At 41.1% G+C, this 27,424-nt stretch overlaps 1 protein-coding gene across 1 annotated transcript in view; it reads right to left on the reverse strand.

Moving 5' to 3' along the window:
- The window catches only part of nphp4 (nephronophthisis 4), a gene marked incomplete at its 3' end in the record, with an annotated part of 185,112 nt that overhangs the window by 138,783 nt on the left and 18,905 nt on the right, over positions 1–27,424 (reverse strand). Inside the window, exons 3-6 of the mRNA XM_083975577.1 lie at positions 20,860–21,029; positions 20,422–20,486; positions 10,138–10,287; positions 6,223–6,359 (exon numbers count right to left, since the gene is read on the reverse strand). Of these exons, the coding sequence (XP_083831703.1) occupies positions 6,223–6,359; positions 10,138–10,287; positions 20,422–20,486; positions 20,860–21,029 (522 nt within the window). The remainder of the gene's footprint in view (positions 1–6,222; positions 6,360–10,137; positions 10,288–20,421; positions 20,487–20,859; positions 21,030–27,424) is intronic.

A 27,424-nucleotide genomic window follows, 5' to 3' on the forward strand; every position in this document is an offset into this window, starting at 1 on the left:
TTATGATGTTTATAATAATTATTTTACAAATCATTGCGGTCTCTTAAAAAACATTAATTGCTGGCTGTGATGGTGCGCTTACTGTAAGTGTTCCCACTCTATAAACACAACTCCTTTTTTTCTTTCATCAACCGATCCAAGGACCACTTGCATGCCGAATGGATAACAGATCAACAGCGATCCGTTGCACCACTAGAAATCATATATCATCATATCATATATAATAATATGATGATATTTATGACGGCACAGCTGAGAGTGCGGTCTCTCTGATAATAACCCACTGCTGACGCTACAATATAAAATATAAACTAAATATAAGCTTTTTTGTTTGTTTGTTTGTTTGTTCCACTTCCTGCAGCAGTACTTCCACTTCACTACTTAAGTATTTTTTTACAATTTTCGTTTGGGCATTTTAACTTTCTTTTTCACTTCACCTTCTCTGCTCAGTGCCTATGGGTTCTGTGTGCACACGGCCCTGCAGTCTCATGCCCTTTTACGGGCATTGATGGGGCGTTTACCTATGCTAATTCTATGCTAATTAGGATCACCTGCCACAATTCTGCGGTTGAAAAACACGTAGTTGAATCTGACGTAGAGTTTTCTTAAGAACGACTTAAGAAAGAATTGGTGAATGAGGCCCATGCTGTTAATACAGTATCAGATTTACATATCTCACAATGTTTCCTGGAGGCCTCTTTGTTCAGCTATATTTTATGTATATTAGAGCTATCCCACCAGTAGAGGAGAAACTAAGACAAAATACTTTAAGGTTATGAATCGAATTTTCCCCATTCGACCATAGAGCCCTCTCTGTGCTGTCTGACTTACAGGCTCCATAACCAGTCACACTTTATTTCATCCAACCAATGGATCGTCAGTCATTACGAAGACCTGCATTTCATGAATATTCAATTCCAACTGAGTGCATTAAACCGCGCTCCTTTGCACCACAGTGGTTACAGTGGCTACAGGCCTAATTATGTTAAGGAGAGGGAACTCAGCTGGCAGATTTGTAGGTGCAGCTAAACTCTGTGTCCTCGGAGGACGATGTGCAAGACGTCTCTTATTTCAGAAATGTTCAACCTCCTTTGTCTTTTTTATCGTAGCACATCCACAGGGGCAGTCCCAGTTTTCTTCTTTTAGGACAAATGAAAACTTCCTGGAGCTTTGTTGCCACAGTCTTTCTCCATTCATTAAATCAGCCCGAGGCATTTTGTTCTGCCTGCGGCGCGGCATTGGTCCTCGCCTGCTCCTCTCCCTCTCTTCATCATCTTCTGTTCTCCTCGCTCGTTTGATCACAAGCCGGGACGTTACATAATTTCTGACAAGTGTTCAGCCCTTTTATCAGGAGGAGTGGATTTGATTGGAGATGTAGGTGAACGGCTGTTTTGGGTCATCTGAGGTGATGTAGCCGGTGGCTTCCCTCAGACTAAGGGGAGGCCGATGTGTTCACGCGCAACGCTAAAGATGAATGGTTTTAGATTCTTTAGGTCATCGTGAGTCTCCAGAGGTTAAAGCCTACACTTGAAATTCACATAGTGCTCATTAAAGTGTACTACTAAGAGGTATCTCTCCGTAACTGCTGCTGTAGCTCACATGAAAAGCTCATCAACCAGGGCAGTGGCTGTATAAGATGTGGGAAAGTGGACTTTAAAAAGAAGCCACGGTCTGTGATAGTTTGACTAAAAATAGAAATACTTAAGGGGAGATTATGTGAAGACTGTATGTCAGAGCAGCAGCCAGCGTAAAGGATTCGTCTCATGCTGCACTGTACATTCATCCTCCCTGTTTGTCCTCATCTCTGTCACTCCGTTTCTGCTTCAATGCCAATTTAAGCACAGACACACAAGCACAGAGTCTCACACACACACACGTGTGCACACGCACACTCAATCACACAATGGTAAAACTGAGTTGGCGGATGAGGTGTCAGCATCACTTCGGAGACAGGTTGATGACAATCCAGCTGGAGTCACACTTTTAAAGGTCACACACACTCATTTTTTCTATCTCTGTCTGTCTCTCTCTCACGCTCTCTCTCACTCTCACTCTCTTACACACACGCACACTTTAATTAAAAGCTGCAATCAAGCTGACTTCTGCATATATTAACACCTCTCACAGACGTGGCAATGTCGTCATCCCGCTGAAGTTATAAAAGTATTTAACTAATCTACACAACTTTCACTTTTGGACTGTTGGTTGTCAAAGAACATTTCACAAATGTGAAGAAAAAAAACTGTGAACACCACAATGAGAAAATGATTCATTCTAACATGTCAGTTAGTTCAGAGCGAAGAGAGAAGACAGAGCTGTAGTTTACTCCATCGTGTCTAATTAGATAGAAGGACGTGTGGTTTGTTCATCTGCACAGCTGTTACTATAAAACACTGACAGCACAGCAAGTTACTGTCAGAGTGACTGAGTTCTGTGTTAAAACTTCATCCTGTGCTTTAAAGTCCAGTTGCTTTATGCTGTTCTGCTAACCCTCTTCCCTCCCCCCCGGCCATGTGCATTCATTTTCAATGAAGCCGACGAGAAGGCAATCCATGAAGTGGATATATATCATGAATACACGTTTTACAATGTGTATATTTGTGTGGTCTTATTTGTCATGAACAAGAGATTACGGGAAGTGTTTGTGTTGTCGGGCCGTTGAGATAAGAGTTGAGACAACCTGTCAGAGGCGCTGATCTTGCAAGGTTTGTTTTTGGCTGAGAGATGCGAGGTGGAAGGCAGAGAGCCTCACTTTTCCCCGTAACGAGTCATTTCACCATCACAATTACTCTGAGGCTGTTTAATTTAGGTTAAAAAAATCTTTAAAAAGCATAGTTCCTCTTTAAGTCAGTGATTATATCTATTTTATTTAGATTTAGCATTTCTTTCCAGACAGGCAGATATAAGTCCTTTACCCTAGCAGCGGCCCCTACAGACCTTAAGGGTGGCAGTGGGCTTCAGCCATTAGGGAGCACTAAGATGTGCCTTAGCACATTTAATGGAAACGTCTTTATTAAATTAGGATTTTTCTCGTGTGTGCATTAATTAGATAATGCATAGCCCCTCCAACAGCCTGCTTTTAAATATAACTAATTTTAAATATGCCCGTATATCCCTGAAGAACCAGCCCCCTCCTGTGGGTCCTTAAGGGGGTGGAAGGTGGGGGGAGGGGGAGGGGAGCAGTTCTGAAAAGGAGGGAAAGTCAGAGCCATGAAAGGACAGCATCCTCCATCAGGCTCTAAGGGAGCAGTAAGGCAAAGTCACCATACATTACACACTTAATACTGTACTGAAGGGAAGTGAACCTGCCACACTCATCTGCCCACTTACCGAGCACCTTCACTTTGTCCTCGTTTTCTAATTCTGGACTTTTATCTAGTTAGACAGGGATTTTCGCTCTGTTACTCTCTTTTCCATTTCTGTTTCATTCATCCTATTTCAAACAAAAGTTTCAGTGGATTAGAAACGTTAAGACCAAGAACTAATGACAAACAGTGTCATCATACAGAGGTTTGTAGCTCTGTGCGTATCTATCTATCCACGCCTCCACTCACCCACCCAGAAACTTTGAAATGAGAAAGATGGAGCTTCCTGTGAAGTTCTACTTCTGTACAGGTTTCACAAATAAGGGGTTCATCTTTGGGCTTATCATCATCACCACCACCACCACATGAGCCTATTCCACTGACTGTCATTTAACCTGTATTATTTTATTCTATGCAATTTTCCTAAAAAAAAAATTATGTACCTTCTTGTTGATATTTTACATTTGTAATTCTTGCAAAATTGAAACCCAATTGTCAAAATTTCAGAATTATCTCTTTAACTCAGTGTGGTCCTGATATCCATGATGTCACCCTTGCAAAAGAGATCTGGGACCTAAATAATCACCTGGTAAAGAATAAAGATTAAAAAAAAAAAAAAAAAAAAACATACAGGAAACTACTCCATGTACTGTAAGAGCACAAAGACTGGCATAGAAAATATGTAGAAGCCTTTACAACAAGACATAGAAGCTGGTACATATTAAAACCATAAGCTGCTCCTACAGGCTGTAAATGGTTTTAATAGCACATTGTATTAGACCAAAAATGTAAAAAAAAATATATACAGTATATATATATTTGAGGTTGTCACAGTGTTGTCATCAATCTGCTTTCATGTGTTTGACTCAGCTTATCATTATCATTTGCTTTGCCTTTCTAATTCAAAAAAGAAGTTGGTGCTGTGAATTCTGAAAAAACATTTGTCTATTTTTCTGGATAATTAAATGTTTTCCTCAAGATCACATTTTGCAAGAACAAAGTGACTGAAAAATTGGAAGTGGAAACTATATAATCTTTTTTTGTGATTTTGATGCCCACATAGTTTTCAAAAGTGACTGGAAAAGCTTTAAAATTATTTCAACACAGTGGTAGCATTTCTTTTTTTTTTTATCACAGAAACTTTAGAGCAACTTCTCATGGGAAAGGCTTTTCTTTGCAGATTCTTCACTTATCTATCAAAATAAGCACCTGAGCCCTGAGAGCCCTGCAGCTCTGAAAAACAAATGTTTGTCAGCTGATCCATTCACAAGCTAGAGACACTAGCGACGACCGTTTGCTGCACTTCAGCTCTAAACACTCCCTCGATCTCCTGAGTCTGAGGATCCAGCCCAGCGGTATCAAAGCACTATGGGAGCGAGATACGGACTGACAGCATTGTCATATCAATTATCATCCCTACTAAAGATGTATCTCACTTAGGCTGAAGTGAACAGATAGGGCCTGCGCAAAGTCACTGTACAAATAATTGCTCGTCCATAGCTGCACCTGTCAAATACAGTTAACCGTGTGGGTTTCCGTCGACAGGGAGAAGGAAAAAGAACAGATAAGCTCCATTTAGTTTGGGAGGTGATGTGCTTTTAAATTGCAGTGGCAGCTGTAAAAGAAAGGAAGCCTGTGCTTCCACACCAAGGAAACAGAAAGTAAGATAAAGGAAAGCATCAGGCCGGAGGATATAATCTGAGTAGAAGTGTGTCAAGGCCATCGCGGCCATCTTTAATTTCAGGGGCGTAGTGACCCATTATCACACCGGGGTTAGTGTATATACAGTATAAGAAAACTATAAGGTGATTTGTTTTGCCCCTGGAAGACCACCGTATATTGTTCATTTAAAGGTGTTCAGAAAAGAAAATTGAATTTGAGCCCACTGTGGGTCTTAACATTAGTGTAATAACTCATCTATCAGACGATGTAGCCCAAACTTTGTGCAAAATTCTATTTTCGAGTAAATCAAGGATGATTGTGGGGTAATTTTATTTCGCATTGGATAATGCAGGCACGCAAATTATGCGTCACGTTGCTCACGATTCATCAGCCAGTGATATTGGATCTGTCATCTGTCAATCAAACGTCTGAGACACACACACACACACACACGCCGAGCTCGGTCTCGTCCCAAACATTGAATATCCCGCCCGCTCGATAACGACCAACTCGTGCGGCAACTCGTGGAAACTCGTAGAAGGAGGCGCGACAAACAGGACAAACAGCCATTTCTGAACACCTTTAAAGGATGTATGATGTCTGTGTTCATTTGTATTCATTTTTGCAACATGTGCATACTTGATTGTCAAGAGGGATTCTTCACATTTTTATGAAAAATATTTTCTGTTGTTTCTAGATTTTGCTGTTTATAATCAATATCTGCGACCTGCAGAAATCGTGCTTTATTGTTTAGGGTTTATTTCCCTCTTTAGGTGTTTCTTGTTTTGAACCAAAATATCAGACCAAATTCTCTGTATATATTTTGAAAATAAAGCTGCACAATTATCTGTAATGTAATTTCAGTGACAATATGGCCACAAGCAAAATCCATACCACAGGAGCTGCAGTTTTGTTGATGAAAGGGAAAATGTGTCACTACATTGTTGTGCATTGCAAATATGCAAATCACAATTCTCAAGATGTTTTTTTGGTACAAGACCAAACAAACAGCACATCAGCAATTGTAATTTTTTCCAAGTGAAAATTAAGCTAAAATTACCATCACAATATCTGCCCATAGAATCACAATATGATGTTTTCTGCTTATCATTCAGCCCTCAGTGAAAACCTACTTGAAAATAAACCAGAATCTGATTTCCCGCCACTCATTATCTAGGGTCCACTTTTCTAAGTAGATAAAGTAATTTCATGTGCAAAATCCAAACTATATATATGACTATAAGCCAGGCCTTACTGTGTTGTGGCAGTCAGCATTGATCAGCTGCAGCAGCTGGCTCTCGAACTTCTCCAGGGATGGCTGGAGGGAGATGGTCAGTCTGTTCAGGGTGAAGGGCAGCATCTTGAGCAGCTGAGGCCTCAGCAGAGCGTCTCCTGGTGATGACAGCGCGAACATACCATCAAGCCATCAGCATGTTATGACATTCACACACTTATTTCAGAGTCAGAGCGCTGCCAGGTTCCTCTTCCTCTTTAGCTCAGAGAAATTCTGCCCTGTTGGAGGAAAAACCACCATCTGGCACAATAAATATGTGAAACAAGTATTTTTCCATTTGTGACCCATGCACTGACCATCATCCAGAGAAAATTCATAATTGCATGCATCCCAGAAGTTCTGGAGACCTAAAAAGAAAGCAGTCAAGTGGAAAACACATGGTTTGATGCAGCATCACAGCCATGCTGTTGATTCCAGTCGAGTGTGTGTGCGCGCACGTGTGTGTGTGTATGTTATCGTCTCCTCAGTGCCACGGGGTTGGTTTCCATAAACAATCAGCTGCCTGTTTCACAGCAGTTTTATTGATGAATGTGCCTGCCTCACACCGGACTCCAGAGACGCTCCACCCCAAATGTTTCATGCCTGTAGAATTTGTGTTGAGACCTCACCCTTGACTTTAGTTGTTCTTTCCTAACAGAGCAGTATGACGGTGTCAGTCCGTGGCTGCTGGCAGTCAGGTATTCAGTTCCGTTTGATTTTTTTTGGACCAGGTAAAGCGAAGTGGCCTTTAAAATGTGGGGTCACAGAGGGGTAAGGCTGCTGCTATATAACTGGCTAATGAGAGTAAATAACACACCAGAAAACATCTTCCATTGCTTATGGTTGAGTCCAAGAATAAAGGACTTATAAATCGTAACTTTTGAAAAGTGACCTTTCAACCATCATGCTTTGTAGAACTATTCTGGACATGCTTTGTTGCATTATCCCTCTTGTGACCAAATGTTTGTATGTGGGGAATACAGACAGTCACAATGTATCTATGCACATACAACCTATTTTGTTTTTGTTCAAGCTAAAGTTCAATAAACATATTCTTGAAAAAAGAATTTCAGGTGAAATAATAGAGTGAAAGAATATGGGATGTAAATGAGTGGCAGGGAGGATGTAAACAAATAAACAAACAGTTTAACACTAAACCTTACAAACCACACAAAATAAATTCAGTGAAGCATCATTTATTGTCACATTTCAGACTCCTTCATAGAGATTTCTATCCAGCTGGATGATGAAACGAAAGCCTTTTTTTTGGCAGGGCTTTGATTATATGAATATATTTGATTAGAACTTTTCTGAGAGACAGCATCTTTGTCTAAATAACCGCTCCATTGATTTGTGGTAAGCAGCCTAATGCCAATCACTGGGATATTTACTCCACGGAGAGAGATACCAGTGCCTGTGTCAAACAACAAAAACTGTTTCCATTTGGATACTTGGCAAAAATTAAATCACAATCGATTGAAGAAAGCATCTCAGCCAATGGATGAAGTGGGAGAGCCTGTGAAGTCCACAATCAGCCCTTTCAGATGCACAGCAAAGAGAAAATGGCCATTGTGATTGTAATCTCGTCAAGAGTAATGTAGCCATCAAGCGTTTCATTGCAGCCCTTGTCTCTGGAGCGCAGACTCGGGCTGTTCTGAATGCAGCGTGAATATCAAGCCGGTGGCTGTGGTCTTAAAAGGCAGCTTAGGTCTCCGCTGCTCACAGCCCCAGAACATGAAGAGGATTAGCCTGCTACCATACCTCCCACTGACTCCCAATGATTATAGCTCTGCACTGTCAGACTTCATTACATTTCCCCTTAGAAACTTAGTTTCTAAGTACTGCAGACTTTTCAACTTCTGATGGAGCCGAGTTTCCAGAAAGTCCAAAATTAAATATTAGGTGATGTTTGTCTGGTTTGTTATTTTGACAGCTGGAGACATAAAACATGAAAATACATTTGCTTACATATCGTGACATCCACACTTTTCTTTCAGTAATAACATTAGGAAATCTTTTTTTTTTTTTTTTTTTTTTTTACAATTTGAAGCACACACATTCTTTCTTCTTCTTCTTCTTCTTCTTGCAACTTTCACCAAAATATACTGTAGCCCCAATAATTTAGACATTTTTCTACAGTTAAATCCAGTGCAAATGATGAAGTCCATCACTCTGTAACAAAAACTCTAAAACCTATTAAACCTTCCTCCTCCCATACTTTTTGCTCAATTGACACCAAATTTGCTACTCTTCTTCTCCAGACTGTCCTCCGCAAAAATACCAATACTGGCTTAGTACATTTGTGAAGCCGTTTGCTGTTGTTCTTGTTCATCTTTTTCTTATTGTTTTTCTTCATCCTCTCCCTCTTGATTGTGTTGTTTTTCTTATTGTTCTTGTTGCCTTTCTTCTTGTTCTTCATCTTCTTCTTGTCCAGTAAACACAGAGTGGAGATGGAAACATCAGCCCACTTACATGTGTGTCAAACTCTAACACGGACAGTTTGTTTTGTCTGACAGCAGCTCACATTGGAGGAATAAGTGAAAGGGCAGCAGAACTTCACACAGACAGTAAAGTCTCCTAAAAACTGTTGTGTCTTGTGTGTTCAGGCTGCAATTTGAGCCAGAAAGGAAAAGAAATGGAGGGAAGATGTGGAACATGAGCAGTAAGGCTTGTTAAGGAGCAGAGACAGTTGGAGCAGAGTGAAGATTACAGGACAGAGGTGAACTTATTTGGAAAAGTTTGTTGCTTGTTGTGGCTGAAAGTCAGTGCGCCTGGCCTGACGTGTGATATTTGCTAAATCTCGCTCACTGTCCCGACATAACACATTTACTGAGTTTCTATTTTAACCTGATTATTTATCAATCCGTTCTTAACTCACTGAGTGCCGCGCTCCTTTCCAAAGTTTTAGTCAAGTGTACCGGCAATTTAGACCATTTTTGACGATTTTTGTAGAGCCACAGCATATTCTTTATTATTGCCACCAACACATACTGTGGCTCATTTGAAAGGTGAAACTTTCTGCTACAAATGGCCACAAACCGTTTGTTTCTACGTGCCTCCGTTCCTTAAGCTAAACATGGCTGGTTTTCAACAAAATCCCTGCTTTTTTTCTAGACAAGGAGATACAGCGTCTTTTATGAAAGGTGCTCTGTTTGTGCCTGTCGCTCTTCTGACACTCGCATTTCTGGATCAAAGGGCTCGTGTAAGATAAATATAAACAACAATTGTTGTTCTATTCACAAAACCACCATCGGGGGCTGGGGGGTCGCCACTAAACAACAATAACACAGACGCACTGTGCCGTGTCACAGCTTCTCGCCGCGGAGTGTGATGGTCTCTTGGCCACAGCAGGTCGGGAACACCGGCCCCACCGGTGGTCGCGGTCCTTCTGTGGTACGGGTCGGTGCTGGCGGCCTGCTTTGACCGAGGGATCATCACATTTTACCGCAGGAGGACACGGTGTTGCTCCAGATGAAGACCGGACTGTCGGCTCGCGGGTGAGAGCAGAGCAGCTGCGCTGCATCCACATGCATAACTCGGTTTGCAAAAGCCGAGTTATGATAAAAACTTCCAGATCATGAGCTGTCATGAGTTTTTGATCGTCATCTATTTCAGTTCTGCTCGTCGTAGAGTCCCTAAATTTACACATAAAGGTGTGTTAAAGTGTCTATTTTCATAATTAAAAAAAAAAAAAAAAAAAAAAACTTAAAATTACATTTTTGGCACTCAACGCATGGGAACAAAAAACAAGAAATTACGTGGTTGGCACTCAATGAGTTAAATTAGCAGAGACGAGATGAATGAAGATAAACTCTCTTATTCAACCATATAATTCATAACATTATAATGTGTTGTTGATTCTTTAACACAACACTTTCCCAGTGATGTGAACTTTACCTGATGGAGAAGCTGTGAGACCAGGAATGTTCTCATCTCCAGAGACGAGGACGTTCTCCGGGAGGAGGTGCATCATGGACGCTAGTGCAGGATGTCTTTTGACCACACAGTCCAAATGGGCACCGTCAATAGTCTTGAAGACAGTGCTGTCTGCAAAAAGAGACACGTGACATAAGTATGTGGAATATTTCATGTGAATTTCATTTGTACTTCTGGCTCAGACATGATATTCCCTCACCACTCCTCGTCCACACAGAGGTCTCATCCATCTACCTGCTGCATCACGGTTTAATATTTCCCCAGAAGCATCGAGTCACCTGACAACATGACACCTAACACGCAATCACTCCCATTTTTCAATATTCCATTTGGCTGCTGGTGACCTAGGTGCAATGTTCCATTACAGCGTGAGCATCGTTTTCCGGCGCTAAACTGAAATGACAACCACTCTCTGCTCGGAAGAAAACGCGCTCCATCGGACAAGCACTGCGGCGAGGACGAGGCAAGAGGTATGAGCAATGAGGTAGATGTCGTCATCTTTCAAGCAGGTCATCCGGTGACAAGTGACGACCCGCGACACCTACCATCTACACAAAGCACAGACCATTTGGAAGGTGAGCAATGTGGTGTTTGATGCGCCGCGTATGTTGGCTTCCTTCAAGCCTGAACGGCATTACAATCTTTCACTGTGACAGGGTTAATGATTGTACCTTCAGCAGCATCAGTGACAATCAATACAGGAAGCCGCGCTCGCTCTCATAGGCTGTTTCAGCGAGCCGCCCGGTGGACAATGTGAAGGTGAGTCGTTACAGATAATGAAATGGGAGCATTTGACTGATGGGTTCATAATTATCACAGTAAACAGCCGTATGACGATAACAGCTTATGGTCGCTTCCCACTCAGCAGCACAGCAGTTCTCTACAAACAACAGAAAAGTTTTCAAACTAAAACTACAGACATGTAGCTACTGTTAACACTAATTTCACTGCTATCTGAGCACAGACAGTTAGATGTACAATACATCAGCAGCCCCCAAATTTCTTTGCATTAGGGACCGGTTTCAGAAAGACACATTTCTCATGGCTCAGTTGTGGAGGGGGGGGTCAGGGTTTGCAACAAGTTTATTGGCGTGTAATTACTGCACAAATTGCCTTTTATCGGGTGATTGTTGGATTTTAAAGATAAAGGAAAATACACGAGTAAGTCATCCGTTCTGTGTAGCCCAGTAACTGTCCATGACCCCAAGGCTGAAGACAACGGCAATACATCTCTTCGCCAACAGTTTTACCTCAAAGTTGATTAGATTTCGATTAGTAGCATAGTAAAGAGCTACAGGAGGTATAGGACCTTTACATTTTAATTTAATTAGAGAGTTAACAGGGGGAAACAGATGCAAAGACAAGTTAATTCAACAGAGAGTCAATGTGTTCATCTGACAAACGACAGTACTGGTGGTCTGTTCATTAACTTGTGGGGTCAGGATGGGTGGTTTGGGAGAACAAACCTCCACCAAAGTTTAGTTGCTCCAAACTAAACTGTAACAGCTGCAAATCAGAAATGTTACATGTGAGTAATACTGGGATTTGTTTTGACGTTTTTGATGGATGTTGTAGAGATCGTTGAGGCCCTCCAGGGGTGGAGTCAGATATTGTAACCCAAACGTAAGGGCTCAAAAAAGGAAACCATCAAATTTTGCATCATTTAGCTGTCAGCTGACCTACAGTATAGGGCTCTATGATTTCCAGTGATTGGCCAATTAAAACAGAATCTTTTTTTCTTTTAAGTATTTTTTTTTTGGCATTTTTGCCTTTATTTGATAGCACAGTGAGATAGACAGGAAAGGGGGAGGCAGAGAGAGGGGGAATGACACGCAGGAAATGTCTGCCCGACGCGGGATTCGAACCGGGGACGCCTGCGTTGAGGACTGTAGCCTCTACATGGGGCGGCCGCCTTAACCACTGCGCCACGCACCGCCCCAACAGAATCTATTTTTAACGCGGAATACCGTGGAATTTGACAAAATGTGAGTGAAATGCTGTTTTTGTGTGGAAGAGGAATGTATGTCTGGGGGAAAATTGCACAGAGGGAAGAAAATCTGGGTGGCACTGGAGGAATTGGACCCAAATGCAGACACGAAAGAGGAGGACAGGTATGGTAGAATGAAGAAAGAAGAAAGAATGAAGATTTATTTACTTACCAGGACACAAAAGAATGCGCAGGAACACGGGATGAACACAGACAAACCAAAAAAGGGCAATGGGAACGGACCGAGATAAAATACACAAGGGAGAAACAGGACACAGGTGGGGCAATCAAACACAGGTGAGACGCATGAGGTAATTAGAGGAGGGAGAGCACAGGAAGACAGGACAAGCAACTTCAAAATAAAACAGTACCAGCACAACATAAACTGAAGACAACAGAGAAGCCATGACAATTACCAAAGTCTTGTAACTTGTAAACGTCAGCTTTTAAAAACTTCAGTGGATTTTTTTCTTTTACAAACCAGGAGAAAAAAGTAGTTTCACACCTGGGATGTCAACATTAAAGTTCTTTTGCAATGTGGAAACCAGTCTATTCAGATGTTACCAAATGGCAGCGCCGTGAATTTTTCACAGACACATTTAAGATGTGTTGTTTTAAGAAACACTGGTAACACATTTTTAATAAAAGCAGCAACACCACAAAGAAATGGATCAGCTGTGCAGTATGGCTGGAAGGAAAACAGATTTTATGACAATCCATTTGAAATAAATCTCTATCTCAGGGACTTGAGAGTCCCGTGAATGAATTTCCTCTTTTCCGATCAAATAAAACAATAAAATCAGGCAAAGCTAATGCGTTCACAGGAAGGACGCAGAGAACTTCTATTGTAGACAGCTTTCATCCATTTTCAGGGCAGAGCCAGCACCTTTATCTTTAATGTCAGTGAGAGGGACCGAGAGGGAAAGAAGATGATGGAGTGTATCACTGTGCTCTCCTCCCACCCTGTCCACGACTCAATGCTGCCAACTCCTTCAACTGCGACTCTCTCTAACAGTTAACTGACTACAAAAAAAGTGCTTACGTCTAAAGCCAAAAAAAAAAAAAAAAAAAAGGAAAATGGTTTTGGGGAAATCTCTGAGGTTGCAGCTCAGCTTCAACTCTGTTCTACAAACATTTTCAGTGGCGACAGCAGCTTTCATTGAAAAGGTGTCTCTTAGCATGAAACGCATAAAAAAAGGAGTAGGGTGGGTGTGAAGGGAGAGAAAAAGAGGGAGGAATCAAACATAGAACTTTCTTGACACAGATGGTGCCCAGGTGTCTGCAACTTTTTCATCATTTATTTCTTGTTATTCATTATGCATCAAGCTTGGGTTTCAGTCAGATGCTGTGCATAGATTAGAAAACTACCCCAAAAATGTCCTTACAGCAGTGGTGTGGTACCTCAGAGTCAGTTGAGCAGCCGCTTGGCAAGAGATGTGAAACTAAGCAAGTCGGGGGAAAAAAAAACCCAAATAAGAAGGGAAAAAAAATGGCTCAGCATCAGAAAAACAGAGGCAGTGGCTCTGGGAGAAGGTTGAGTTGGAAAGAAGAAAGACATAAAGATGAGATGGGTGATTTTCCAGAAAGGGTTTTACGGCCAACTGCAGTGTGAGTGAAGGGATCTGGTGACTTGCAACAATCGTTTGTTTCGTTTGGTACTGAGCAATAGCTGCTTTGGTACCTGTGCACGTAAATTCGGGGATACTGATACCAAGTCCATCATCGGTTTTGAATCAGCTTTGGCGGTGGTGGTGAAAATCATAGATACAGTAAGAGGGGGTTTAAGAACTTGATGATGCCAATTAAGCAAGAAACCATAATAGCTCATTGTTGACGAAGTTGTGAATAATGTAATAACAAAAACACATAAATCCATAAAACACATTCAGAAAGGGAAGAAGTTGTGAATCCAGGCAACACAGCATCAAAGCTCCAGGCCTCTAGAGGGACCTCTAACTAGACCTTTGACCGAGCCACAACCTCCGAGGCTGAAGTATGAAGAAGCAGAATTTGCAGTTCCTCTACTGCCCACTAGAGTGTCTCTCCAACAGTGAGTCAGTTCCGTGCATCGTTTCTGTATTTGCAGCGCATCTGCTGTTCATGTTTTTGTTTTGTCTTTCTGCATCACGTTTTTTGTATGCAATATTAAGCTATCGTTTTGGACTTTCAAAAGTGTTTCTCCTGATAAAAGAGTGAAGGGCCGTTGCCGATGTTTGCCTTTGTTGGCCTGCGTATGAAGCTGAGGTATAAGTAAAGGTGCAAAAGCCACAAGAGGGGAAAAGTGTTGCTCAACTTCATTATGTTTGTTGGAAATTTGAGGTTCACCCAAACAGCAATAAAGCCTGGCGTAGGTGGTTGAAAAACAAACACATGTGTGGGATGCCTCAGAGACAGATATGCAGAGAAGACACTGGCAAACATCTTTATCTTGGCCACAAAGACGCTTTTTGGTTTATCGGTGAGTGAATTAGTTGTGGCTTTACCTTACTGTCCCCCACATAAAGACATAAGCAATAAATTAATGCATCGTGGTGCTTCCTCAAATTAAGATATGTTAATGATGAACACAATGGGCCATCTGTGTGTCCTCTCGTCATACTGAAAGGGCCCCAGAGGAGCCCTCCGTCCTTCTCACTCCGTTTTCTCTTCCCTCTTCTCCATCACCCTTTTTCCCCCCAATTTGCTGAGAGGAGGCTCAGATGAAGCCAGTGAGCTCACTGCTTCTCCTCATTCATCTTTCCTCTTCTTATTTTTGCGTCCCACCCTTTAAAGCTTTGAAAGGCCCCGAGGCAACTTCCCCTCATCTGTCTTCCCTCCTTTTTCCCATTTCCTGCCTTTTGACCCCGACTCCAGTTCTGGAAAATAGCAAAGTTTTGACTCGTTTGCCACCACCACTCTATTTCTTCTTTCTCTATCTACACTGCTCCTTTTTCTGTTACTATTCAGACCAACTCCAACTTCTATTTCTTCATTTGGGTTTTTCTCCACTGGCATTATATGTCACTAACACTACATTATTAAACATTTCATTCATTAGATTTTCCATTAACTGACTTCTTCAAGGGCATGTGTTTTTATAGTTATGATCTGTTGATAACCAGTAAAATTCAGCACAAACCTAGGAGGGGGTAACTGTTAGCTTCATTCACATTCCTTCAAAGGTCGCTGTCACTGATCATTGTTGAAGTAAATCATAAAGAATTTACTGTATTTGGGAACCCCCTATTTTATACATTACCCTTTGAAATTTTGGAATTTTGAAAGTTATTTTTCTTCACATCTAATAGGTGAATGAAGGAGGGAAATGTTAGGTATGCTAAATGGGAGACTGTTTAGAATAGTAAATAGTAAATCGTTTTAAATAGTAAGAGTTTGGAGGATATATTGTGAGAAAAATATGACTCCTGAACTACTACTACTAAAAATGTTATCCACTGTTAATTTTCATTGTGTATAACAACTAATAGTTTATTAATCATTAATCAATTTCTACCCATGAATATTTATAAGTGTATAATCCTTTTTGTTGAATCTGTGCACTGGTTGATCTATTCACTGTATGTAGAACTATCTTTAAATCAATACTTATACATTAATAAGTTGGGTCACTCAGACAGTTTGAGAAAAATACATGTTGAAATACAAAAACATACATTTTTAACTAGGGTAATTTAGTTGGGAACCTCACTTTGAGAGAGGCTGCACTGCCTCTTCTCCTCTATTCATGTGTCCATGCCCAGGGGGGAAGTGTATGTGTCTTTTGTGTGTGTGTGTGCGTGTGTGTGTGTGTGTAGCCGTGCCAGTGGCAGAGCGCCTGGCGAGGCAGTAGAACACAGAAATCCATGTTATTTGGCATCCACCAATATATATGTATACCCTCGCTGTGTGTGTGTCCCTACCCTGCAACCAATTACATCCCCGTACACACCACACTACACATTTACTCAGGAAGCATGCAAACAGCCTGGCAGTGGCACCTCTTAGCAATGAGTTACATGTTTCTGTTGTCAGCGCTGCAACAGTCAGCACAGATCTGCAGGTTCTACTGTGGAGTCAATAAATAAATTAATGCACACGAATATAGTCCTGTCCTTTTAAATTAATTTAAATTTATATATATACTATATATATATATATATACACAGTATATATGACTGTTCCGAAAAATTATTCTGTATTTTTCTCACCCCGTCAACAAATGTGTAACTCCCAATGCTTCTCCACACCCCCCTTGTAGGGATGAGACTGTCTTTGAGTCTCACAGCTGGATTTACACAGTGACACCACTCAGTCAAAAAGTGGCTCTGAGAAGTGGGTGGAGCTTATCAATTAGAAAGTCAGAGGAGATGGAGATGGTTTTTTGCAGAGTTTAAAACATGTCTGGAACTTGGATTTGCCCATAACTATCATCATCTACAGCCCAGACTGCGTGATGTGAATGTGCTGTGTACAGCATCAAGCTTTACCCATATCCAACAACAGCATATTCAAGTGCATAATATGACTGAGCTGGAATCTGACTGTCAACAATCATTAAATCTCATATCCCTTAAATTATTGCCCATCATTCTCTGTCAGCTACCAATAATGATCGCATGTGACTGATGCAGCAAGTGGCACTTGCCAATCTGACTCAGTGACATTTGAGCTGCAGCTCCCACAGACAAGAGGAGACTGTTTATCCGTCTTTATTTCTGCTGTGAAACAGCTGAACATATTCTCTGTGCAAAATGTTGCATAAAAACACATTCATGTGGTGGCAAAGCACGAAGTCTCCTCTCTGACCCTGTTTTCATTCTATCAGCTTTTTGCTCAATGTTGTGATGCAGCAAACAATCCTCAGTGGAGTGTAAAGACAAAGACCACATCTCGCACTGCAAACAGCGGAGAGGATGCCCACCCACCTGATTTATTCCTGGGGACAGAACACAATCACTGGCCTTGGAACAGAAAATCAGCTCCATTGTGTAAATGGCAGGGCTGAGGTTTATTTGCTCATGTCAGGAAAGTTCAGTATGTTCCCAGAGTACATCTTGTTAAAGACACATTCAGATGCAGCTGAAGGTTTAAGGCATCAGAGACACAGGAGGACTGATGCTATCTTGTGCCATAGCCTGTCAGTCTATATCAGCGTCTTTCCACAAGGGTTTTATATGATGGCCGACAAGGGCAAACACGCTGCAACGGCCCAAAACACTTCCATTACGACAAACAAGCTACAAATTCAGACACACTGCAGAAATAAACACACATAAATCCAACAGACAAAAACACTGCATACCGCAGACAACACAGCAGAAAGAGCTCCAGGCCTCAAGGGGGACAAAGTTTTTTATTGTTAAGGCTCCTGAATAATAACCTACACTCGCAAGTATTGTGGTGTAGTTCCTCTAGTGTTTGTGTTTATTTGTGAACCTAAATGAACCGAAACTGTGCTCAGTGCAGGGCGGCTGACACATAGAGAGGACCGGAGCCAGCTGACCCTGACGTGCAGGGAATACTGTCTGCAGGGGAAGCTAAGAGGTTCAGGTCAGGCCTGCTTCCTGTTGTACCGAAGGCGCTCAGGTTGAGCAGCTCTTCAAGCCCAAAGCTTCTTTGGTAATTCAATCTCTTCAATACAAAACTTATGAATGTACCTGTTCTACCAGTGTTATGGCACAGTGAACGTCTGCTTGGTTCATCTTCATCGGTGAGAATGCCATTCACTGCCCCAAAGAGCAGCGCACACCACAGGGTTGCCTCTGTGTTTTTTATGTGTTGGTTTGGTGCCGCCGTGATGTCACTGTAATGTGAAACAAATCACCATCTTCAACCAAAATTAGCAGGTACAAGCAAATCTATACATCCAAAATAGACTGCAGTAAGTAATATAAATTCCCAAATGTGGAAAATCATACAAAAGTGCATCAGAAACTGAAGATGTTGGCTTGTAGGAGAAGGAAAGATTTATTAACTACACTATTGTTTCTTGTTAGCAAGTATGTTGATACCGCACTAACAGGGTCATTTATAGTGACCATGGACATTCAGGATGAGCTGCATGAACCACACATGCTGATAAAACATGTGTGGACCCATCCATGTGTACAGACACCCAGCGCATTGTAAACAGAGCAGCATGTGTGTTTCTATCTGCGCCTCAAGCCGGCAGCTTGTTTCAGGTCTGCGAGGAAACACGCTCCAGTGTTAAGGATGATGGCATGTGATGCTTGCCATCGCTTTAATACGGCAGGCATTTTGAAATACAGCGATTCATAGTGTAAATTTACTCACTTTTATTCAATTCAACTCTTGACCTTAACTCCGTTTGCAGCTCATCAAGAAATAATGAAAATATAATTCTTATCTGGAGCCACAGTATTTTCAAAAACAAAGTCGGGGGAACTGCATAATGTGGAATTTGTAATGAATAAAGAATAAAAATAAAATGTCTGCCTCTGGGGCATGTTTTCTTATTATAATTCCCTCACACAATCAGACGTGAATGACCACTATGAGGAAATGTACTTATTTCTGTAGCACAAAACAGTTTTAGATATTTGTTTCACTGCACAAACTCACACTCAGAGTGCTTCACATCAAGCAGCAGACACAGGGACTGTGTGTCCCCGTCACAGTGGATGAGAATGAAAGTGATGTGAAGAAATGAAAAAAGGGTTCTGACCATAAAAGAGAAGCAGAGAGAGAGAGTGGCAGCGGTACGGCCCTTCAAACAGAAAGCCAGCGTTCCACTAAACAACAGGCATGTAGTTAATAATTCAGAGAGCATAAGAGTCCGTTTGAGAGAAGGTTTTCTAATATTCATGTGACATGATAGCCGAGACAGGAACTCCTGCTCTCGCTGGGCACAGTGTTATTCATACTGTGAGGCACTAAAGTATTTTGTAATTCATAGTCTTGGTTTTAGGCCAAGCGAGGACATATCTAGACCGATCCACAGCTTCAGCGGCGAACTCAATAATTCGAAAAGATTTGTTCTGAAAGTCTAAACTGATGTTGGTCTAACCACTCAATAGTTTTAAAAATCCCCAAAGCAATTCTCCACGAATCTCAACCTTCAGTTAGATCCTACTTCATTCGTTAGCCATTGTACATGTAACCGCTGCCAATGAAGGAGATCTTTAAAGATCACTCTGACAACCTGGGACTCTATGTGCTCAAAGAAAACAGTTCAAAGGTAAAACTGAGAAATAACCAGAGCCGGCCTTAAGGCGAAGAAAAGATGAAGAAGTTTAAGGTTGCTGGTTGCATGTCTATACTTTCACCTGAAACCAGCTGGGGTTTTTTTTTGCTTTTTTTGGGGGGGGGGGGGGTATGTATCGTTTAACCGACCTTACAACTGCGCCAACAGCAGGACACAGTCACGATTTGTTTTCCTAAACTTTGACTTTTCTCATTTCCTTTATATCTAGGCCACATCTGTGAGTCACGGTTTCCAGAGAAAATGTCTTGGTTCGAATTTAAAATATATATTTACTTATTCACGTGTGAAACTATATTGAAACTATAGTTAAAGCAGAAGTAAGCGATCCGGTCGTTTTGGCTAATGCTGCGTTCCAGGCAGGCTTTTGAAACCGTAAATTACAGCTTCAAGTCACGACTTACGACTTTGTAGCGTTCCAGGCAACCCACTCGTGTTTTTCCGACCTGTTTTACCGGTGAAAGTCACTATAACGGCCACTCGTAACTTCCGACCCGTGAACTCGTACCAGATCGAACTGGTACGACTTCACAGGTCGGAAAAACACGAGTTACGAGTTGCCTTGAACGCACCATAACGTCTTGTCAGCCGATGGAGTTAGCAGCCCCCGCCCTCGTCATGGATCTATTGGTCCTCGTCCCTACGTCACCACATTCAGGCGCATCCCTTGGCTGCACCGGGCTGCACACACACAGCCCTTCATGCCGTTCTCTCTCCTCATTGGATAAAACTTGTAGGATACGAGAAAAGTTTTCTCCTCGGCTCAGAGCAGAGCAGAGTGACAGACAGACCCGTGTTTCGGTCCAAACACTCTATGTAAGTGATTGCTGTCGGAAGATATAACTATTTAAGACTTACATTAACACAAAAATATCGCTTACTTCTGCTTTAAAGGTGTCAGTTTTATTTGACACAGCTGGCAGGCTCAGGCTCAGGCTCAGGCACCGAAACAAAAACTCATGACATTCTGCAGCCGTGACGCAAACACGTCCACTGTGGCCTTAGAGTGACTACATCTAATAAATGTCTGAGAACTAGAGTGTGTAAAGGTTCTTACAGTCAGTTGTATCTCTCAGCAGGGGGTGGAGGAGGCTCCTTGGGGATCCATGGTGTAGATTCAGCCTGGGAAATCGAAATAAACCTGAGAGAGTCTCATAACATAACGTAACAACAACAACAACATTCTGCTAACATTTCACTCTAGGGTCTTAAACTAGTATCACTAAATCAAATTACCCCCTGGCCATCATGTGTATACCTGCTCTGTAGCTCTGCGGGTGTATAATAAAAACAGGGATAATTAACACAGCTACATTTCTGCTCCACGTTATAATTAAATCTTAGCAGGTTTATCTATGTACGACCAAAAGAGATGACAGTCCCAGAATGATACCCCCCCCCCCCCCCCCACTACAGCTACACCTGTCCTTCAACCATCTCCTCATGCGAAACATCATTAATCCCTGACTGGTGTAATTAGGAATGGGCTAATCACCTTCTGTCCCCATCAGCAGCCTGAGCATCTGGCCTGTTGATAAAAAGCTCCAGGACTGTGAAGCCTCGGCCCAGGGCCTGCTGGGAGCCGTCTGGCCTGGGTGACAAAGACACCAGCTCCAGGATCAGCACCGTGCTGGGCAACCGCAGAGATGTATGGAAGTACAGGACCTGGTGAGACATGAACAGGACAATATCAATTCTAATCTCTTGGGCATGCAGCTTGGATCCTGTCTAGTGCCAAACAACAAGACCTTGTATAGAGTCCCTGCAGCGACAGTGATGACTTTTAATTAAGCTAAAGTTGTTATGCAATCAAATGGCAAATTGTGGTATTGAAAGGTAAAAAATAAACATTTGAAGCAACGTTTTTTAGGGTTAGGATTAGAAACTCGTTCATTTCACCAATATTTTGTTATGATATGCTAGTGCTATTCCCCTCTGAGTCCGTCTAACCAGAGGGGAATAGCAGTAGCATATCATAACAAAATATTGGTGAAATGAACGAGTTTCGCGGCGGATAATGTGTTATTTAGGCTGCATTGCGTGCCCTGTGTACTCGCATTATATGGATATACACGGCTCTCGGCTGGAGCTAATTTCGTCGAAACGACTTGTAATGACACCAAAGTTATCTGGGTGAGTAAATTATCTTATTTTATGCTAGAAATAAGGTCCAGATTGTAAAAATGGTAATTATCCTTTAACAAGTTAATGGTTTCCCCAGAAACCTAATTAGATCTGTTTCAAATGCCCAAGCCACAGGAATGACCATTCACTATAAATATACACATATTCAATAACATCCATGTCAATAACAAAGTATTATATATCATACAGTATATATTATATAATCATCAAGAGTGAGTGACTGAATGTGTCTGATGCTGCACAGCGGAAATGGCTGAAACTCAAACGAAAACTTTTCACTAACTTCCATTTTTGAAGCGATAAAGAAACAATCGACAAATCACAGGTTATTCTTTAATTAGTCCATGATAAAGATCAACAGGAAACAGACGGAGTGTCCACTATACTAACATCCTCTGAATGACCACCTCTCCTACTTCATTTCATTTTAATGCGATTGATTCTCTGTGGTCATGCCGTACACAGCTACGTCAATCTCCATGTTGCGTGTTTATCTGAGAAGAATGAGCCAAATATCTGGGGTTGAAAGAAGGTCCGACACCCCCTGATGTCTGTCCCCCCCGTTGAGGAGACACTCTGGGATTACGTAGGGAGGTCTGACCTCACTATTTTTACACAAGTTCACAGGGAGACCGTCGAGCCGTTCAGCAGTCTGTTTGTAGTCAGTGCCAGGTAGGTGTCATTGTTTCCAGACGCTGATCTGCCATTCAAATTGGAAATAATGTCCTACCTACAGCAAAGCCACGCTGATTTACATGCACAAAGGCCTGAATATGCTAAAGAGACCCACAAATTCTCTGTGATCCATTTGTCTCAAAGCACAATGCAGCCTGTTATTTCTCAAAACAATAAAGAAGAACATGACAGTGTCAAACAGGAAAAAATGACTTAAGTAGACATGTGCTACCTTGAAATACAGAACCAATTTCTCCCAGCCCACTGTGCCATAGCCTGTTCATCTTTAGACCCAGCTATCAGCCACAACAGAGCCATATATTCAAATTCAGAAGCTCAGAGGCATTCCCATTTCGGCAACATCAGTCTTTTATCACGGGGCACGGTGAGTTTAAATTACTACTTTTCCCAAAAGCAAACACTGCTGAATACAAATGGAAAACCTGGGAGGCACAGATAGTCGTCTAGCCCTGTTTTGATTTAGCTATTTGTCTGCTTGCTTGTTTTCATGTGTCCGCTGGACTTTGCCTTGCCGACAAGGACGTTAGGATTCACAAGACACAAACTAGTGCGCGCCTGTGTGTGTGTCAAGTAAACAAGTGTCCTGCTGGAAGTGATTCAGCGTTAACACATTTTGGTTCATGGCTTTGTCGATGTGGGCCCATGACAGAGCAGGATGAGAAACGCAGTCTGAGAACTGACGCTGTGAATTTGTGGGGAAATTTTCATCACTTGATTTTCAATGGAAACTTTTTTCTCCAATCTAATCTGACAAATGGATGGCAGAGGTAATGCACAGGTTTACCAGGTACTGAGCGTTTACCAGGTACTGAGCCAGGCAGGTACTGAGCGTTTAGTCCGTTTGCTGAGCTGCAATTCAGACAGAAATTGTTGCAGCACCAAACACTGGCTGAGCTGATAAAGTAAAAATATCCCGCATCCCAAGATGCATGTGATTCAGTATCCACAGACGGAAAACTTTACTTTCTCTCAGTTTATTTATTTATTTCGCTCCAACCTTAACTCCCAAATCAAAGCCTCATCTTTGAATGAACTTCTCTTGAACCTATCCAGAGCTGTATAAACAAGCACAGCAGTGGATGGGTGGGGGAGGGGCCCATATTTTCTGTCATGTTCACCCAAATTTCATCCCCCCCTGTAATAATGTTGAATTTGCATTGTGGTCAAAGACGTAGTCCCCAGTCTCAGAGCAATCACAGCATGGACATTGTTCATGATAGATTTCCAATTCAAAGGTAGAATTCCTTTTTCATCTGCCTCGCTGCTTTGATACACCTTCAAACTGATTCAGTTCCAATCTCATGCAAATATATATATATATAAAGCACCGTCCCCGTAGACCAAATATCTCTCTTCCTCGATTTGCAATGATTCAGATTTACAGATGGATGTAGTCAATGCTGAGGAAAACAGCAACGGCTGGTCATGAATATTTTGAGACTGACAAGTTGAAGAGTGGATAAAATAGTGTCAAGTGTTCTGAATAAATTTGTTCAATCTGCATTTGTCTCCGATATAGATATATATATATATTCTTTGCCTTTTTCATATCTTATTCCAGTTGATGTGACTTGTTTTTTATTTGCTGATTCAGAGCAGGGGAGTGCAGGACGATGGTGCTTCACATGTAAGTGGAGTGTCAATCAACTAGCTGCACCAAACATCCTCAGGCTGCACTCAGTCAAACTGCTAAGTCCCTTTCTGCACCCTGGGCATGGAATGAGCTTTACCTTCAACACAACTTCCTTCTTTGAATACTTAAAGACCTTTTACCAACTGCCCTAAAGGAAACGTGTTGCTGTTTTACATAATCCACTTCACTTATATCCTGCGTTTTTTAACTATTTCCCTTACCCATATTCTATGTATTGTATGTGTTTTAATGTGATTGTTTTTTGTTTTTTGTTTGATGTTTTTTTGTTTTTTTTCGTAACGCTATGTACAAAGTCATGTGTATAATATCATGGTTCACAGTAAACTTTTTCCACTGCTACAGTTTTTTTTTTTTTACATATAATGTAATCTTTAAACTAAATTACTGAGACTTTATTCCCACTGACTGTCCTTCACATCCATAGAAAGAAAGAGGGAGAGAAATGTAAACTTAAAGCAGAAGTGAGTGATCCGGTCGTTTTCGCTAATGCTGCGTTCCAGGCAGGCTTTTGAAATCGTAAATTACAGCTTCAAGTCACAACTTACGACTTTGTAGCGTTCCAGGCAACCCACTCGTGTTTTTCCGACCTGTTTTACCGGTGAAAGTCACTATAACGGCCACTCGTAACTTCCGACCGGTGAACTCGTACCAGATCGAACTGGTACCACTTCACGGTCGGAAAAATACGAGTTTCCTTGAACGCACCATAACAGTCCTCGTCCCTACGTCACCACATTCACGGCGTTCCTTGGCTGCACACACAGCCCTGCATGCCGTTCTCTCTCCTCATTGAATAAAAACTGTAGGATACGATAAATGTTTTCTCTTCGGCTCAGAGCAGAGCAGAGTGACTGAGAGACCCGTGTTTCAGTCCAAACACTCTATGTAAGTGATTGCTGTCGGAAGATATAACTATTTAAGACTTATATTAACACAAATATATCACTCACTTCTGCTTTAAATGTACAAGTGTTTGTGTGGTTTACATAAAATGTGACAAACTCTAATTGCTGTTAAAACTGAGTTACTTTTTTTATTCATTATTGTCATTTTATCCATATCTTTATGTGTCATAAATCGAAATATGGACTGATAGGATAAATGTTTTGGACCATTAGATCTTTCTTTGTAGAATGTGTAAGTATTTTGTGACTGACCGGTACATGTGGTGAATCCTCTGTGGCTGCAGCTGCTCTATGGGTCTTTCTTCAGTTTTGGCTGCATGTAATAATAGTTTAATTTGATATTATAAATCAATTTACTTCAAAACACAAAGAAGATTCAATCCAGTAAGTAAGACCACACTTTAATGTGTATCTTCACATTATTTGACTTGCATGTTACATTGCAAAGACAAAGTATTTCACAGTATATGGAAGCCTTTTATGTCATATTGGTCTATTTTCACCGGAGAGTCTGTATGCACCTAGAACACCTGTCTATTAGCTCTTTGTTATTTACTGTTTTTACTTTTACTTTCATGTAAGTCCTGAGTCTATCGCCTGTTTGACTGTGATTGAAATTGAGCGACTAAGCAGAGATATTCTGGTTTCATTTGGTCATATTTTTTTAATTTGTTTTTCCTCTTTTACTGTTGTGAATGTGTGCTGCTTGAATGCAAACACATTGTCTTTTGAAAAATTTGTATTCACAAAAAAAAAAAAAAAAAACACAGACTCACACACAAGGAAGAAATAAAGATGGAGCCACAACACAATAACTCATGTATTTTAATATCCTCCCTTCACTAATCTTAATAGTGTGTTGTTGTGGGAATGCACTGTGCAGTTTTGCACTAATAGGAAACGAGGCCCAGGCATCAGCTGAGTTTTGGATATTTTTAGATCACTGACTGATTAAATGCAAACGTCTGAGTTAATAAAAACATTGTTCTAAATTCTGTTACTGGTAAATCCCTAATTATGGAAATTAAATTGTTTACACATTCAAATATTCAGCTCTTGCAGTTGTCTCAGTTTGTCTGGGCAGAGTTTCAGATTTGTATCATTTCAGCACCAACAGAAGCATTAGGCTACGTTGAGACAATGTCACAAGTTCAGAGCAGAGAACAGCCTCATCGGAACAATGGCGGACGCAACATATGTCGGACCTAATGAGAGGTTACTCCGCAGCGACTGTCAACAAAGCAGTAATTGATTATTCCCTCCAACAGTTTGAGTAAAGATGGACGAGCAGCGACAGGGTGACATTAAAATATCATCAGCAACAGAGGCATCACTGTCACGATCAACAACCAGCCTGTCTGCAGCTGCTGGGGCTTTCACTAAGATGCAGTTGTGGGTAAATAAATGACAGGAAACTGGGCATTATTCTAAAATTGGATTTAAATGTTACTTCACACATGGAGAAGGTCGCCAACAGCTCGCACAAAGGATGCTGAAAAACATTTTTCATCATCATTAGCAGGACATTGTGTTGAGTTGTGAGTCTTCTATTGTCTAGATCAGCTTTTATTGGTTGCTCGTAATATTCACTAAATATTATCTTTATTTTTCATGTTTATTGTCCTGTTTTACATTTTCAATTCTTCTTCATGTTGCAACTATACTCTTGTAAAATTACATCTTTATTTTGCTAATTTCATGAGTTGTGTGTTAGAAGTGTAACTAAAGGTTAACAAACTACATATGTACATGTATTTATACATACAAAGATTTAGTACTAATGGTTAGTAAGCGTGTTAATAGATGTTAACTTATACCCTTCATGATTATCAGTTCATCATTAGTTCAGGTAATAAGATAAGATAAGATGAGTCTTTATTGTCTCCCTTGGGAGAAATTCATTTTGGACAGACCAGAGAGACTCCAGGCGCCACAAATATACATACATACAAACAAAGTTAACACTTTAGTTAAATGAGCGATATGTAAGACTGTGGCCAAAACTGTTGCTGCAGTCAAATTTAAAATACTGCAGTGCGTTGTCCCTGCCACCCCTTGCCATACATTTCTAACATATAGCTCCTTTAAACACTTTAGAAAACATCACCAACCATTAGTACATGTCTAAATCACTGTATAAATATACATCTAAATCATTTTTATTTCCTTTATATCACCTAACTGGTTTGAAATAGATAAATGCTGAATCCATCATTTATTAAGTGTGAAAAAACACACTATACGTAAATTAATGTGTACCGGTATACTAACTTAGTGTGACAGTTGACAGGTCCTGTCACTATGCCTCCAATTGATCAGGCTCCCTGGCTACTTGGCCAAGGGGATGTCACTTACCACATTAGGTTTTATGTTATAATTTGCATGTGACCTGCAGATGTAAATTAGCTCTGAGCTATCTATGCATAAAATGGTAAAATGTATGTTTCATTTTGTATATGACCCCTTTATAAATAAAAATAAATAAATGAGTATATCAACAAGATATTGTGTAATGAATTCATGGAGTCCCACTTCTGGCAGCTGGTGCTAAACATGCCATTAATATTCTCACGGTGCTATCAGCGTGCAAGAGCCGACGCTAATTCTTCCTGTCCCCTTGAGATGGACATTCGAATGCTCGACTTGTGGGCAACTGGGCG

Source organism: Trachurus trachurus, assembly GCF_905171665.1.
Source record: "Trachurus trachurus genome assembly, chromosome: 7".
Taxonomy (NCBI): Eukaryota; Metazoa; Chordata; class Actinopteri; order Carangiformes; family Carangidae; genus Trachurus; species Trachurus trachurus.